A 16,238-nucleotide genomic window follows, 5' to 3' on the forward strand; every position below is an offset into this window, starting at 1 on the left:
TATCGGATTTTTCAGTATTGCACTAAAGACTTTCTAAAGACCAACGTCTCATTGAGAGCTATGAAAAGCGTAGTCTTGACCCCATGACCACATAGACACATAATTGGACAAAATCCTACCGACGTTTACAGTGTTCTAAAAAAAAAACTCCTAGACAGGAAGGGTAAATAAATTACATATATATTATATATATATAACATCGAAATGTCGCAAACACGCTCTAAGAGCATCTAGCTTTCACATAAAAATAATTAACAGGCTTTACCGTTGGAAAAATTACAACGTGAAAGACAGCTGAAAGTAGCGCAATAGTATTCGGAATTACTGAAAACACGATTCACGACGTGCCCTGGGTTACCACAGCCAACGCCAATCACATATGTAAAGAGTCCCTGTATTACACCAGCTAGCTCTTTGTCATAGTCACCGGAGACCGTTTAGCGATCGGCTGTCATCCTACCAGGACCTAACCTGAGCCCTATAATTTCTAAATATTTGCAATCAAGCCCACATTGTGGACGCAGCCTTTTGCGCTGATTTTAGTTACATGCGCAATGTGCCCGGCGGGTGATCGCTTTCAAATCTGAGCTGTGCCTTGCAATTTTAGTTTTTCTCAGCTGGGACCGGTTTATAGGCAACCTGCGGTCTAACGAGACGCTCCGCCACACCTAGCTACGCACACGCACACGCACTAACGAGGCGAGCTCATACGCACAGACGCCACACGCACAGTGACCCACCACATGACCACACGCCTGACGCACACGCACACGCGAACTCACCCAGCCACGAACACTGCACACGCACAATAGGTAATTATCTAAATAGTAGATAGTAATTAATAGCTAATTAATAGTAGTTTAATAGTAATATTCCCTATTATCACTCCTGATCTATATAAAGCGAAAGATAAACATAAAACCCAATAATGTATATATATATAATAATATAGTAATAAAGATGATAAAATATTATAACAACGAATGTGTTTGTGTGTGGTGTGTGTGTGTGTGTGTGTGTGTGTGTGGTTGTGTGTGCGTGCGTGCGTGCGTGCGTGCGTGCGTGCGCGGTCCGGCATATTAGATAGTACCAGGGTACGTTCCGGCAGTACCCCGGGGGACATAGACCCTCTCAGCGCTACTGGCCTCAACGTGTCCCATGATGACAGGTCACACATCCGTATCTACTTCTCGATGGTCCTTCTCCAGGTCTCCTTGGGTCTTCCCCTCCTTCTCATCCCGTCTGGCGTCCATCTAAGTGCTAAGTGCCGTTTTCGCTATGGCACTTTCTTCCATCCGGACGGTCTATGTATCATCCTAAATTGAGTGTGATATATACCTGTTGTGGTTGGGAAACACACGTTGAATCCTGCTTAACGGAATCTTCCTACTGGCAAATCAGTAAACCTTGTGTAACATTTCAGGTCCGTTCAGAGCGACGAAGATATGGAATGACATCATAGAGCATTTGAGGGAGAGGGTCGAGGTCAAGCGAAGACGTCAGAAGGTCAAATACTTTGATTGCTGCTTCACAGGTACGTTCCATAACCAAACTCACGTGGCCATATACTTGAGAGGGATGCCAGACACGAGTAATGATTCATATGTTAATACAGATCTCTGTGATGGGTAGATCAAGACTATAGCACATTGAGACTGACAAGACTAAGCTGTAAATCCCGTTCTTATTTTGTAAATGTTTTTGTAACACATTCGAACGCCGGCGTGCAGCATAGCGGAAAGCGAGTAAATTTGTGGAATCGGGCGAAACTGTTGTCGATTTTCTAGGTCAGGATGCTGTCAACGTGTTGCTGCGATACCTGATGCAGGACTCGGTCAACTTCGGATGCGATGTCTCACGAGAGAAAGCAGTGAAGGTAGTAACCCACGCAATGTTATTCTCGGAAAGATGGCAAGCGTAGTCCAGTTGCAGAATGCTCTGAGACGGTTGTATTTTGGGGTTCATCATAAGGCCTGTCGTGTGGATTGTGAATTGTGAAGAAGTAGATGAGTATTTCTATTGTAGTAACACGATGGGGGAATTTGAGACATAGCTAGTTGAAAAAAAAATTTGCTATTAGACTCAACATAATAGTCGTACAATTTATCTGAAAAAAAAATTATGTAAAACAAATGCAGCTAGCACGATTTTGCCAGACGTGGCAGATATCATGGGAAATCATCGAAAATCATCGAAAATTATCGAAAATCCGCAGACATCATGGTCTTTCTTTCCTCTTGCAGCTATGTCAGGCCCTCATGGACTACAATGTCTTTGAGCCCGTGTCCCCAGCCTCACCGATGGACAGCCCCAAGAAATTCCAGGACATGGCAACGAAGCTCTACCGGTTTACCGCCACCGAGCAAACGGAGAACAGAGACTCGAACACGCCACACAGACCAGAGGACAGGATGAGGTAACACTCTGTCGTTCATAGACACGTTTTGCACCTGTGCAGTGTACTGAAGGGGTAATGACAATGGCAACGTAACAGTCTACACCTATTTTGCTCGTTGATTTGTGTTATGGCCTTTTATGTGTGCTCTCTGCGTTTGTTTAAAATGCAGTGGACCAGGGATCTTTTGTCTCTGATAAGGAGAAATACATTACATTTTTCATTAGTGATATCTTAAGAAGGAAAGCCCTTACAGTGTTAGTAACTGGGATGTAGTGTCAGTGCAGTAAAAGGACACCTTGCCACAAAACCGGCTATATCTTTGGGTTTGTGTGGTATATTTTACTGTGATAAGCTGTTTGAAGTTGTGACTTATGCAAGTATTAAAACATTCATTTGATTTTCTAGTAAAATATATTCATAAGCCTAGTTATGGCAGTAACAGTGGTAGCATGAGCAAACAGCTAGTGTGAGATGAACACAGTAGGACTATGGTTCCAAAACGATTAAAAAATAATAGATGTTTCTGTCAGTTTGTGCTCACTGGTTCTAACAAAACACGCCGCCTTTAAACAAATTATTTTGCGGTAAAAATTTTTCTCAATTTGGGGAAAATATCCTTAACTGGTCACAGTAATGTCTACTGAATTTATTACTTACGCTAGATTTTTTACAGCATTCTCTATCAGACCTCATATTTTAGCTATTTGTTTAGTGCAATTTTGTTAGCGTAAAACTCTTGAATCACTTCCGTTCTTTCAATGGGTATGTGACCTTTGACATTTTTTGGGAGTGGGGTTAGGTTGAATGATGACAACTGGCAGATGGAAACCAGTAATCGGATTTCAGAAATGTGTCTAATGGCAGCAGCTGCGTGATCGCGCCTCGCTTCCAGATCTGCAGCAGTTTCCTTCTTAGATTAATTTTGCGGGAGGTCGTTTCTTAAATACTTGAGTAAACAAAAATCTTCAACGGTAGCCATTGTGCGAAAAATATGCGCACCTGCGAGAGCGCATTTGCGTTATTTTTTTATCGCTCAGAGAAAGATTTTCGGCGAGGAAGGTTTATCCTGTTTATTTTGCACGCACCGATAATTGGTGTTAAACTATGTGCCTGTGCCACGTGCTTCCTGTTCAAACCGAAGCCGTGTCCAGTTTGATACGTGTCTCCTTTCAATTGTGGTGAGTGAGTGAAGGGGGAGGATAAGGCTTATGATGTTATGAACCAGCCAAGTGTGGAAGGCATGATGGGAACAGATCATGGCCGTACCTCAACCGTGCTCTCAATGCCACGTTCCGTCTTTGATGTCGCTGGTTCGCAGGAATGCGCGTGAATGGGTTACCCGCTGATGAAAGAACTCTCGGCAGCTTTCAACCGAATGTGAACGATGCTATCTGCTGGTGTCTGCCTTCTGTCGCGGCCTGATTAGCTGGGAGAAGGTGTACGGCACAATACCCTTAGTGCTGCATTCCGATGACTGATGAGAAAATTTCATTGTGACATGTTAAGCCAGGGAAATATTGACAGGTGGATTGTGGTATGCTTGCAGATTGAGTGCGAGTGAAAAAGCACAGGCAAATATGAGAAATGAACTCATGAGAATTCATGGGATGCTACCCATAGCATCAATAGAGAATTCTAGTAATCTGTTTTTAAACAATTAGAAATTTCCACGCGTGATTTTGGCAGGTCAGCTAGGTTATGTCAAACAAATAATTTAACTGTTCAGTTAATGATGGCACATTACAAACAATGTGGTTCAATTGATAGCAATTATGTTTTGTTTGACTGACAGAAATCTTCAAAGGAAATCTTGTTAACTGTTGTCAAAAATTAAACGTTTGTAGAACACATGCGATGCCAGTGCAGGAAAAACCAACTGGTGAAACGGGGCAAACGACGAGAGCATGGATTAGTGTGTCGTTGTAGAAAGTGTGGCAACCATGACACAGGATGTGGGTTGGGTAATTATGCCTGCTATTGTAGAAATTTGGGTGGTTTTGCGATCGCTTTCTCTGTAAACAAACCGCTGAGCATTCCGATGCACAATTTTGCCACCACAATGTTGCTATTCTTCAAAATCCATGCTTTACCGAAGAATCAGACGTTATGCATGCATGGAGATAAAGAAATGCGGGCTGCTTGGCCTTTGTCCCCTCCCATGGTCTACTCTCCTGCAAATAAATGTTAAGGTTTTCAAGAAAATGGGCCTGGGTGATCTATATGGACTGAATAGGCAAAAAGAGTGGTTGGATGGGTCATGAAAATCCACGTTATTCACTTTAATTTCCTCAATAGAAAATGTTTAGTCACTGTACACTTAAACAAACAGAGAAATCATTTATCTGTCAGTTGGAAAGAGGTAGAGATGTCAGTGGGGCGAATAAGGAGATCATTATTAATTCACTCTTGCTGGCATGTCAACACACAGGTTTAAGAACGACGATGTAGAGAAACTGAATTCAATAGACTGTGAGGTTTACAAAGAGAATTTATTTAGAACTGATTTTGTTGATGTCTTGAGAAGTGTACCTGCATTTACAAACATGTTTTGATTTTAACGGTAACATGTCACCATTTTATGTAATAGGGAAATTTAGAAGGGGAGAGAAACCTATAGTATTCAGTGTCTGGCGCTTTGGAGATGAAATTGTCGCTGCTTTTACATTGTGGTGATTTTCTGGCAGTTTGGCAGATTAGTTTTGCCCCTAGCTTCATGTTGTAGTGAGGATTAATAATAGTGATAGATAAGGTTAATAGAGGTTGCTGCTTTTCTAGTTTAGCAATGTTATATTTAAGGGTTATTGTCCTAGATTAGGAGGATTGCTGCTCATCTATTGCACGAGTCTCCTCTCATATTAAGACAAGGTCAGTTGAAAAGGTCACTGCCTCTACTATTACAGGAGATGGTCCACTCCCAAATTTAATTTCAGGGTGGCAGAAAAGCACGTGTTTTTGATGAGGAAGTACTACATTCAACTAGTGAATGTCCCAAGAGACAAATCTCTTTCACTGATATGTACTTTACCAGCCTATTGTAGCTACTATTACGCAGCACTGTATACCAACGGATTGATATCTCCTTTGCAGGATACGTAAATCTATCGAACCAGACCTCATCGACGGCGAGGGAGTGATTTCTAACCCGATGGTACTCACTGCCAATGGTAAGAACGTGCAGGAGGAATTAGCGAAGGCAGGAAGAGTCTTTAGCGCACCGCAGAAGCGCAGCTGCAGCCATCGAGATGAGATACCAGAAGGGGAACCAACGGCGGTGTCTGATGCGCATGCGAGTGCCCAACCCAGGTACGAATATCGTGCTGCTGCCTAGACGTGTTGCTGTGAAAATCTGTTGTGCTGCTGCATAGGCGTGTTGCTGTGAAAATCTGTTGTGCTGCTGCCTAGGCGTGTTGCTGTGAAAATCTGTTGTGCTGCTGCCTAGGCGTGTTGCTGTGAAAATCTGTTGTGCTGCCCATCGTATTTTTCCACCAAGATTAATTTCTCTGTCGCACACTTTAGATTCCGTATGTTATCTTGTGTATACTATTTACTAACACGGATGTATAGACTACTAAATATCTATCTATATCAAGAGTCCATAATAGAAAATATACATAATATACATAATTTTCTATTATGGACTCTTGATCTATATAACTTAGACTAACGATGTGTGTAATTGGGTATGTGGATCTAAATCACGTAGGTTGCTGGCGGACGAGGAACACTTTCTACGCAAGTCTATACGAAGGTTCGCGGCCGTACGAAGCAGCGCGCGCGAGAGTCAGGGCGTCCGCAGAAACATGATGAAGAGCACGTCGCTACCAACGGTGCCATCTATAGGGAAAAGCCAGAACTACGGGCTTTCCGATAACGGTGAGTCTGCGTCAGGGTCTACCATGTATTCAATTCCTCTGCGTTATTAACGTTTACGGCATAGTGCAATGTTCTCAAAAAGTTGCGAATGGGCGGGAAAAGACAGCTGTAAGAGATCTGTCTACGGTATTTGATCTTCACTTAATTAAAAAAAAAGATAAATAATTTTAAAATAAAAAAAAATCTTTTCCAATTTTTTTAATGTTTGAATTTTCTTGCAATGGCGTCGCTGTATGTGCGTTTACAGTTGTGGGCGATGTGTGGCGGGAGATCTCCTTGCTGCGGTTGCTTCTCGTCGTTGAGATTCCGATCATAGAGGGCATCATTCATGACGAGGACAAGCCTGCACTGCCACCTGGTGGCCACCACTTTGTTGCACCGACCAACGTCATGCGTAAACACAACAGCTGCTCAGCCGTCACAGACAGGTGTGTGGATTTACCAGAGGAATCCATTTTAATAATGGATTAATTAATTGATTCATTTCTTTAAGCTTTTTAATAGATTTTACCTGAACCCTTTGGCCTCTGCTTATTTACTGTAAATTTAAAACATAAAACTTAATATTTTATGTGTCTCTGTTACAATGTATATATTAAGGATATGGCATAAATATAACTTTAACCCAATTTATTCGAACTTACTAACATGAAATAGTGTGAAATTTCCAGGTTTAGTAATCCTTCTTGGTTTTGTTTGTATTTTAGTTACCTGGATGTGTGGACAGAGTCGGCTTTCAGCTGCCTAAACCTCGAATCGGAATCCTACAAAAAAACTTTAGAGAAGCCAGAGACAAATACCATAGTGAACCATACGGACTTCAAAATTCGTTTGTTCAAAGCGGTTGCTAGTTGCTACACGAAGCTGCAAGATCCACTGATAGCGGGACGGATGTTTGATGTGTTTCTTGTGATTTTCACCACACTGATTGAACAGCAAAAGACAGCATCTGCCATAGAAGCATTGCAGTTGGCTGTGCTGCTGTTGCCGAGCCATCGGAGGGAGCAGCTCAAGCATCTGTTTGAATTCATGAAGACTGTGTCACAGGACACGTTCATTAGGCTAAGCAAGCAGGTAACATTCAAGTGTATCGCCAGTACTTTTGGATTGTGTCCTAGAGTAGTTCTGCACTAGATTCGAGGTATTTAATGAAGTGAATCTATCGTCAGTGCTCTCGTGTAGCATGTAGTGTTGCGTACCTTGGTCATCAATTCAACGATTGCTTGGTAGCTAATTGTGTCTTTATCACACAATTAATAAAAAAATTAAAAAATTAAAATTAATAAAAATAAATAACAAATTAATTAATAAAAAAACTGATTTAAGTTTATCGTTGACGCGTGGTGATTTATGACAGCGTTGTTGAATGTGCAGATGAGCAACAAGGAAGTTATGCTGCACACGTTCACGAGCGCCATTATCAGAAGCCCACTGCTGTCCAGCCATCGAGCTGCTACGTATCTAGGTAAGCTTAGAAATAACTGCTGTCTGCTTCCTAATGTGCAGAGAGAACATTGTAGACAGGTAATTTCTATGCATATTTCAGTGTTTAATGTTCTGCGGAGCTACGAATCGAACTGCTGTTGGGAAGGTTCACATCTTTTTTGATGGTTCCTGCTAGGGACAAATTGTTACATGTTGTTAAATGTCATTTCACGCATTGTCTCTATACAAATAGTATTGATAGTGCCTAAAACCACTGCATCAGTAATATCCCAGTGATTTTTGAAGCAGCTAATATTATAATGTCATAACAATGGTTGCGAGTAATACTAATAGAAAGCACTTGCTTACTTTTGCGTTTAAAGGCTTCATCTTGGAACATAATGATGGTGTCTTCACCGTGCCTTGCGACATTGAGATGCAAGTGGATAGACAGTTGCGCACACTTTCCAGTGGTCTTGATGCTGCGGTTATCGGTAAGCAGTGTTTACAGTGCCGTAGTTCACCATTTAATTGTAGGTTTTGGGTGAAGTGAGTTATGTACTTTTCAAGCCGGATTAGTAAAATCGACACTTGTTCATATATCCCATTTTGCAGGTAGTACTCTAGTAGTTGTACTCAGTTTTGCTTTAAATGGGTTACGTAATACAGAGGTCCTTGCTTTATCGGGAAATGTCGGAAACCATGAAAATGTTCCCATTTAGTGTTAGTCCCAATTAAGCAGGGAACATGTAATAACGTACGCAAGGATCATTTTTCAAAGACGTCATGACCCTCATTATACCTATACCTTATACCAGCTGTACATGTTTATCGAAAGCCCGACAAAGCAGGGACCACCGTAATAATATCCGCAACTGATTAGTTGTGTTTTTGTGATTAGTTGTACCAAATCGTAAATCAGTCTGATGAGTAACTTGGCGTGTCTTGCGCAGAGACGACATACTGCGAGCAGGTGTCGGAGGAGGAGTTTGAGCGGCAGCGGCAGGAGACGTCAGAGACGGCGCTGAAGGATCTCGTTAACTCCATCATCGACGACGCGTCGACCTCGCTCCGCAGCAAGAAGCACTGGCTGAAGAAGCTGCAGAAGTGCCATCCGGACATATACGACAAGCACTTTGCCGACATGTTGTGAGAGGGAGAAAAAGAGCGTCCGTTCGCGCTATGCGGCTACGCTGATGTTGGTTGATCCTTCAAGTAATATTATTTTGTTCATATATTTGTATATTGGCTAATTACCCATTGATGCTAAGCGGTGTTATTTTGTGGTTGGGGTAGGTGGTGAAAATTTTGATTAGCTGCCCCAACAATTTGTTCCAAATCCAATGGCTCAGTATTTGTATAGATTTCTAATTTTATATATATGTATGTTGAAAATGGTGACTGTTCACTGTCTCATTTTGTAGATAGTGAAATGTAAATTGGCCGTATTTCATATCATCATGATCTCGTTTCTACTGTTCGATTTACAAAATTATAAATAGGATGAAAACTGGGATATTATGGCAAACGGTAACACGAGTCAATTAATACTATAGTCATTCCTATTGTCATGCTATCAAGAGCTTATCAGCTATTATATATAATTAATAATTGGCATACTTGATAGTACCCTTCTCTAGAGAACTGGCATTGCATCTGTAAGTTGGGCTCATAGGGTCTATGTCCCCCAGGGTACTGCCGGAACGTACCCTGGTAACTATCTGATATGGTTAGGGTTAGGGAGTAGGCGTAGGCGACTCCCTAGACTCGTTAGTGGAGTAGGCGAGGTACGGTCCGGCATATTAGATAGTACCAGGGTACGTTCCGGTATACAGGACCGTACCCAGGGTACGTTCTGGCAGTACCCTGGGGGACATAGTCCCTCTCAGCGTAAGTTGGATCAACTATGATCTCTGCTAAATCATGGTCAGTATGGTATTTGCTCTGAATGTCATAACTCGGAATCTCTGCGCAGTATTTATTTACTCTTGCTCAAAAAAAACCAACAGAAATAATTTATGCAATTAGTAACCTTTTGTATAATATAAAGGTATGGCATTTAATGAGCAAATCGTTATGATGGACATATAATTGCAATGTTGTTAGTAGTGTGAAAAATATTTGTGCGTCTATGTATATATTTAGAAAGCCGAGGTAAAGTCAGTGGCTTATATAGAGACCGTTAACCACTATAGCTATGATGCCAGGCAGCTTTAAAATGTTTCCCTTATACTTTTGTTTTATTTGCAATGTTTTAAAATCATGTGATGACTAAAGTCGGTCTTGCCACTGTGACGAAATTTGAATGTTGGGAGCAATTGTTGTGAATTTTAAGCACAAAGCAATGCTGAAAACATTCTTACTTGCCGTAACCCACCTGGCCCGTCAAAATAACTGACCGGTTTTTGTAGTTTTATGATACTGATATACAAGTTGCAAATGTGAAATTATATTAATGAAATAAATTATGAATCTGAACTTTTGTTATTACATAGAATACTCAATAGCTTTATTCTAAAAATATACAGTATGATATGCAGACATCGTGAAATCACACGTTATCAATCGCGTAGAAAGAAGTAGAATTTCTTTCATAACTCCCTTGAAGACCACTCCAGCAAGATTAAACTAAGAAACTTAATTGTCAGAAATCTGCTCCTCAAAATAACTCAAAGATGTGCACTTTAAGCTATATACAAGCATGTAAGGTTATATTTCGACATTGCCAAGACCACTAAATATTAAACCTGTGAAATTACTATTCACCTAAACTTAATATGTACACCAACTAATGGACTACAATACAAAAACATCAAATAGCGTAGGACACTTACACTGATTACCAATGTACAAGATTCCTATTGTTGGGAGGGTCAAATCAAACAATAATCTTCTGACTACTAGGTTTGGTAACTATTGGTAACCAAATAACTCACGTCACATCTACATGATACTCAATGTAATACATGCATTATGGTGTCAGGTCCTCATTTGGAAATGTGTGATTTGCAGTTGTTGCATCCAGTTAGCAACAAGTATGTCATAGAATGTAGTTATTAATTCCCATTATCACTGACATTGATTGACCACAAAGAATGTCCATGCCAATGCATAATGAGGGTGATATAAATACAAGTATGCCATTGCAAAAAATAACAGCTGTACGGCCAAATATTCTAGAGAAACCTGTAAATAAACACTATAACAACTACAGCCCCCTGTAAGCAGATCTGAAAAAAACTTTGGGATTAACAGATTTGAAAAAACAGATTGGGGATTAAGCAAATTCAGACCATATTTCCCACCATGGAAAGATGGATCCCAGCAGCCCAGATGCAAAATATCCCACTTGGCAGGACCTTTTGGATCCCTCAGAAATGAACCTGTTTATTCCCTCTAAATACACAGAAATATCATTAATTTTTCTGCAGAGATATCACAGCACTATCTGCGTTCAACTTGGACAGTTTTTCTCTCAGGAACATTGCTTAACTTGCAAGGAATAATTTAACTTGCTTTGCTCATTGCAAATTGCCCAAGTAATACACGTTAACCACTGCACATGACACACGCATCTTTGTTTTCCAACGAGCAGGCTAGGGCCGCTACATTTTCCTCTTCGGTCTGCTCCTTCTTCACCTGTTTCGTCTTCAAACTCTGCTTGTCCACCGTGAACTTGATCGCGCTCGCGGCGGCCTTTGTGCGCAGGTAGTACATGCCGGTCTTCACGCCCTTCTTCCACGCGTAGAAGTGCATGCTGGTAAGCTTGGCGTAATTCGGCTCGGCGAGGTGAATATTCAGTGACTGACTCTGGTCGATGAAGGCGCCGCGATCGGCAGCCATGTTGATTATCGTCTTCTGCGAGATCTCCCAGACGGTCTTGTAGAGCTGCTTCAGGTCGTCCGGGATCTCCTCGACGTTCTGAACGGAGCCGTTCTCGGCGATGATGCGGTTCTTCATGTGGTCGTCCCACAGGCCGCACTCGGTGAGGTCCTTCAGCAGGTGGTGGTTGACGATCTGGAACTCGCCGGAGAGCACGCGCCGCGAGTAGATGTTGCTCGTGTACGCCTCGATCGACTCATTGTTGCCGAGGATCTGTGCCGTCGACGCGGTCGGCATCGGCGCGAGCAGCAGGCTGTTGCGGACGCCGTGAGCGGCGATCTTCGCCTTGAGCGCGCTCCAGTCCCAGAGGTCGGTGGGGGTCACGCCCCACATGTCGTACTGCAGGACGCCCTTGCTGACGGGGCAGCCGGCGTACGTCTCGTAGGGGCCAAGCTTCTCCGCGAGCTCGCAGCTCGCCTCCAGCGCGCCGTAGTATATCGACTCGAATATCTGCTTGTTGAGCAGCTGGGCTTGCTCGCTCTCGAACGGCAAGCGCATGAGGATGAACGCGTCGGCGAGACCCTGAACGCCGATGCCGATCGGACGGTGGCGCATGTTCGATCGGCGCGCCTCCTCAACCGGGTAGAAGTTGATGTCGATGATCTTGTTGAGGTTGCGCGTGATGACCTTCGTCACGTCCTTCAGCTTGCGGAAGTCGTACGTCTTGTCCGCGCGCACGTACATGTTGAGCGCGACCGAGGCGAGGTTGCAGACGGCCGTCTCATCGGGCGACGAGTACTCGACGATTTCCGTGCACAGGTTGCTGCACTTAATGGTGCCGAGGTTCTGCTGGTTCGACTTGCGATTGCACGCGTCCTTGTAGAGCATGTAGGGAGTTCCCGTTTCCGTCTGCGATTCCATGATGGCGTACCACAGCTGCTGTGCTTTGATCGTCCTTCTCACTTTGCCCTGCTTTTCGTACTTGGTGTAGAGAGCTTCGAATTCGTCGCCCCAGCAGTCGGCCAAGCCCGGGCATTCCGCCGGACACATGAGAGACCAGTCCTGATTGAGTTCGACCCTCGTCATGAACAGATCCGGGATCCAGAGCCCGTAGAACAGGTCTCTCGCTCGCTGTTCCTCCTTCCCGGTGTTCTTCTTGCAGTCGAGAAACTCGAAGATGTCCGCGTGCCACGGCTCGAGGTACATCGCAAAGGCGCCCGGACGCTTGTTGCCGCCCTGGTCGACGTACCTCGCCGTGTTATTGAAGACTCGCAGCATGGGAAGGAGGCCGTTCGAGCAGCCGTTGGTGCCGGCGATGTAGCTTCCCGAGGCGCGGATGTTGTGTATGTTGACGCCGATGCCTCCTGCGGACTTCGATATGAGCGCGCATTCCTTCAGCGTGTCGTAGATGCCCTCGATGCTGTCGTCCTTCATCGTCAGCAGGAAGCAGCTGGAGAGCTGCGGACGCGGCGTGCCGGCGTTGAAGAGCGTCGGCGACGCGTGCGTGAACCACTTCTCCGACAGCAGGTTGTACGTCTCGATGGCGCTGTCGATGTCCCTCTGGTGGATCCCGACGGACACCCTCATGAGCATCTGCTGGGGACGCTCCGCCACCTTGCCTGAAGCACACGGAAATGTTCGCTCGATACAGTGTCTGAATTCCTAGCGATTAGCTTTTTTAAAACTAAAGATAACAATGATCCACAATTGTGCACATTTTGAAGATTGAATATTATAATTTAACTAACAATGAATATTGGGCCCAATACAGAACGTTTTCATTTCACAGTAAAATACAACATAAATATATCAAATGTATTGTGCCAAATAGAAATTGTGGCAGAGCGAAGGGAAACATGGGTAGTGTTCGTACATGGTTCATACAGGAGGACTGACATTTTTTTCAAGGACATTTGATCGGAAATTCAAGGACATTTTAACAGACATTTTATCGGAATTCATACACAGAACAAAACATACCTGGATTAATTTAATAACCCCATTCTTAATCACTGCATGTCACCTCTAAAACTTACCTGGATCACATTAATAAACCCTTCTAAACACTGTCACTTCTACAACATACCTTGATTTACTGACTGATTTTAGTGACTCACTGTAATTTGTGATCATCATTTAACTGTCTATCGTGTCTATAGCTTTTTAAGCTCATTTAACGCAATTTTTATTGAGGTTTACACATTATTGATGATACAAAATTTCTTTTTATTACAGGCAAAGATTCTTTCTAAAAATTCAAGGACTTTTCAAGCACAAAATCAACATTTACTAAATTAAAGTACATTTCAAGGACTCCCCTCAAATTCAAGTACATTTCAAGGACTCCCCTCAAATTCAAGGACTTTTCAAGGACTGTGCGAACCATGTAGTATGTACGTGTTATTTGCATATCTTTTAACCACAAATAAGAAAAACAACGAATGGTTAATTTGCCAGTTAACTCATCAGTGTTTCTTATACATAAGAGGCACAGTGGCGCACCGCCGCTGTCAAAATGTTCAGGGTTTCAGGTTGCCTCAAATGCAGTCGAAGACATTCAAAATTTTCAAATTGAGGAGTTCCCCCTCTCTCCCCCCGCATCTGCCTGCAGCATCCGCATGCGTGCCTAGGGCACGGCACGCCTTTGAATCCATCATGGGCGTTTTTTTCCCCCAAACTGGCCATTACCTCCTTTGTGTAATTTTCCCTCAGAAGAAACCCTGCTCATGTTAGAAATGCATGCAAAAGATGCTATCGACATATTCTGAAGGCGTTTCTAAATTAAAATTAAACAAATGCACACTTTATTATATATAAATATATGTTATACATGCTTACCATTTATCTTAAGGAGGTATGAGCGCTCCAGTGTCTTAAAGCCAAAGTAGTGGTATTTGAAGTCACGGTCATATATGATAGCAGAGTCGAGTTTCTCTGCGTTATCCACAACAATCTTAAAAATGTCGTCTGCTATCATAGGTGAATGTTTGCCTGTATAAAGTTAAAAATAGTACAGATGTTTATTTCACTGTGACTGTGATTATTTTTAAAAGATGTCACAATTCAGAAGACATTTCACCCTCCCCTGCATTTTCTTAAAAACTAGCATTAAATTGAAGAAGGAGGAAGTAGGAGTGTAAACGGTGAAGCGTATGATCACTAGCAACACCGGTCCACGCGGTGAGCTGGACACCGATGCGCTGCAGCACGCAGTATTCTGGTATTGCAATACAGGAATATGCCTGACCCTGAGACTAAGATCTCGCCCGCCATGTGTATCTTTGGTCGACCTATAAAAGACTTCATCCCCATACTGCCAGGTCGATACAAGCCTCATCCCACATGGCGTGAAACCATGACGGCGAGGGAGGAAGCACTCAGGAACAGACACATGAAGGCTGCCGAAAGGTGACAGAGCACACCAAGTAACTACCACCGCTGGCAGTTGGCAACCACAGAACCAAACTGGCCCCCACCCCACACGATGGGACAAAACTGGGGTTATCATTGAGGTTAGAGAATTCGACCAGTATGTTGTACACATTGATGATGCGGTTTCTGCGACGGTACGAACCTGTGGTGCCACAGAGAACCAAACCTCAGACACTGAAGGAGGACCTTCGCTATTCACCCACTGTCACGCCAACTGGGGCACATGGACACGTTCCCCAAACATTACAGTCTCCAACGCCCAGGACAGCGGAGCCGGCTGCCATGCTGCCGCCCCACCGGCGGTTACCCCAGCACCACTCCCAACTGCTGAACGACCTTCAGTGCCATCGCCTGCACCCAGTACTAGTGAGACGCCCTGTGAAACACCTGCTGCCCCGCCAACTACTCCTGCTGCACCCCCTAGCAGGCCGAATGTGCCCAGAATTGTGACCCCCACGAAGGGAAGTAGGTTCCCCTGGAACTCCGCCACCTGAAAGAACACGTAGAGCTCGACAACCTCCTGTGTGGCAGAAGAACTATGTTTAAAACGTGAAATCAGGAACGGATGCAGGACATTTTTTTTGTCAGTCTTCGCTAGTAACCCAAAGACGGGGGGTGGGAGGGGGAGATAGAGTAGGTTGATTATAATCATCCGTCATTTTATGTTTCAGTTATCAGCATTGTCCCACGTCCAGGCATGAAAATTAAAGTTCAAGAAATACACTGAAAATATTTCTAGAACAAATGCGAGAGAGCGAAGCGACCGAAGGGTGGGAGAAGGGGAGTGAGGTGTCCCACTTCCACGGTAGGGAGATTTTTTAATTTTGGGGGTTAGAATCAAGCAATCTGGTGCTTTTTAACCTTTTATTTTAAAAAGAACCTGTTAATAAAGCTAAAAAAAAATATATAACAAGTGCCGCGGAGCGACAGCGCCAGCGAAAAAAATACACGGGAGCGGCGAGCGATTTCGCTCCCGTCTGCTTTCAAAGCGCTCTGGTAACAACAATTACGAGAGCGAAAATTTTGGAAGATACGAGAAAAAATCGCTCCCGTGCCGCCGGCAGCGTTAGAAATTAGTTCCGACCCCGGAGGCCCGAGCCCACCAAGTTTTTGCTCGGGCATTAACAATAAGTTTTTATATCGCAGGGGTTAATTATCGTGGGGAGTGAGGGCACGACCAGTTACACCAGACACGCACGTAACCAAAGCTGAATTCGTCACTGATTTGTAGAAAGTGAACTATTTTTATTCATTTAGATATCTAGAAGCAATGTAAACTGTATATACT

General features: G+C 43.5%; 2 protein-coding genes across 3 annotated transcripts in view; one reads left to right on the forward strand and one right to left on the reverse strand.

Annotated features, from left to right (window-relative positions):
- LOC106805526 (DEP domain-containing protein 7-like) overlaps positions 1-9,435 on the forward strand; it is a 27,124-nt gene extending 17,689 nt beyond the window's left edge. For both annotated transcript variants that reach the window (XM_014807154.1, XM_014807153.1), the window contains exons 2-11: positions 1,424-1,534; positions 1,788-1,876; positions 2,244-2,416; positions 5,486-5,701; positions 6,102-6,271; positions 6,519-6,699; positions 6,979-7,345; positions 7,646-7,736; positions 8,080-8,190; positions 8,650-9,435. In XM_014807154.1, the coding sequence (XP_014662640.1) occupies positions 1,424-1,534; positions 1,788-1,876; positions 2,244-2,416; positions 5,486-5,701; positions 6,102-6,271; positions 6,519-6,699; positions 6,979-7,345; positions 7,646-7,736; positions 8,080-8,190; positions 8,650-8,849 (1,709 nt within the window). In that variant the 3' untranslated portion in view covers positions 8,850-9,435. The remainder of the gene's footprint in view (positions 1-1,423; positions 1,535-1,787; positions 1,877-2,243; positions 2,417-5,485; positions 5,702-6,101; positions 6,272-6,518; positions 6,700-6,978; positions 7,346-7,645; positions 7,737-8,079; positions 8,191-8,649) is intronic.
- A 752-nt stretch (positions 9,436-10,187) lies between these two features.
- The window catches only part of LOC106805517 (ribonucleoside-diphosphate reductase large subunit-like), a 9,993-nt gene continuing 3,942 nt past the window's right edge, over positions 10,188-16,238 (reverse strand). Inside the window, exons 2-4 of the mRNA XM_014807139.1 lie at positions 15,015-15,076; positions 14,357-14,509; positions 10,188-13,137 (exon numbers count right to left, since the gene is read on the reverse strand). Coding sequence (XP_014662625.1) covers positions 11,246-13,137; positions 14,357-14,509; positions 15,015-15,076 — 2,107 coding nt within the window. The 3' untranslated portion in view covers positions 10,188-11,245. The remainder of the gene's footprint in view (positions 13,138-14,356; positions 14,510-15,014; positions 15,077-16,238) is intronic.

The sequence above is a fragment of the Priapulus caudatus genome, unplaced genomic scaffold, assembly GCF_000485595.1.
Source record: "Priapulus caudatus unplaced genomic scaffold, Priapulus_caudatus-5.0.1 Scaffold116, whole genome shotgun sequence".
In the NCBI taxonomy this organism is placed as follows: Eukaryota; Metazoa; Priapulida; class Priapulimorpha; order Priapulimorphida; family Priapulidae; genus Priapulus; species Priapulus caudatus.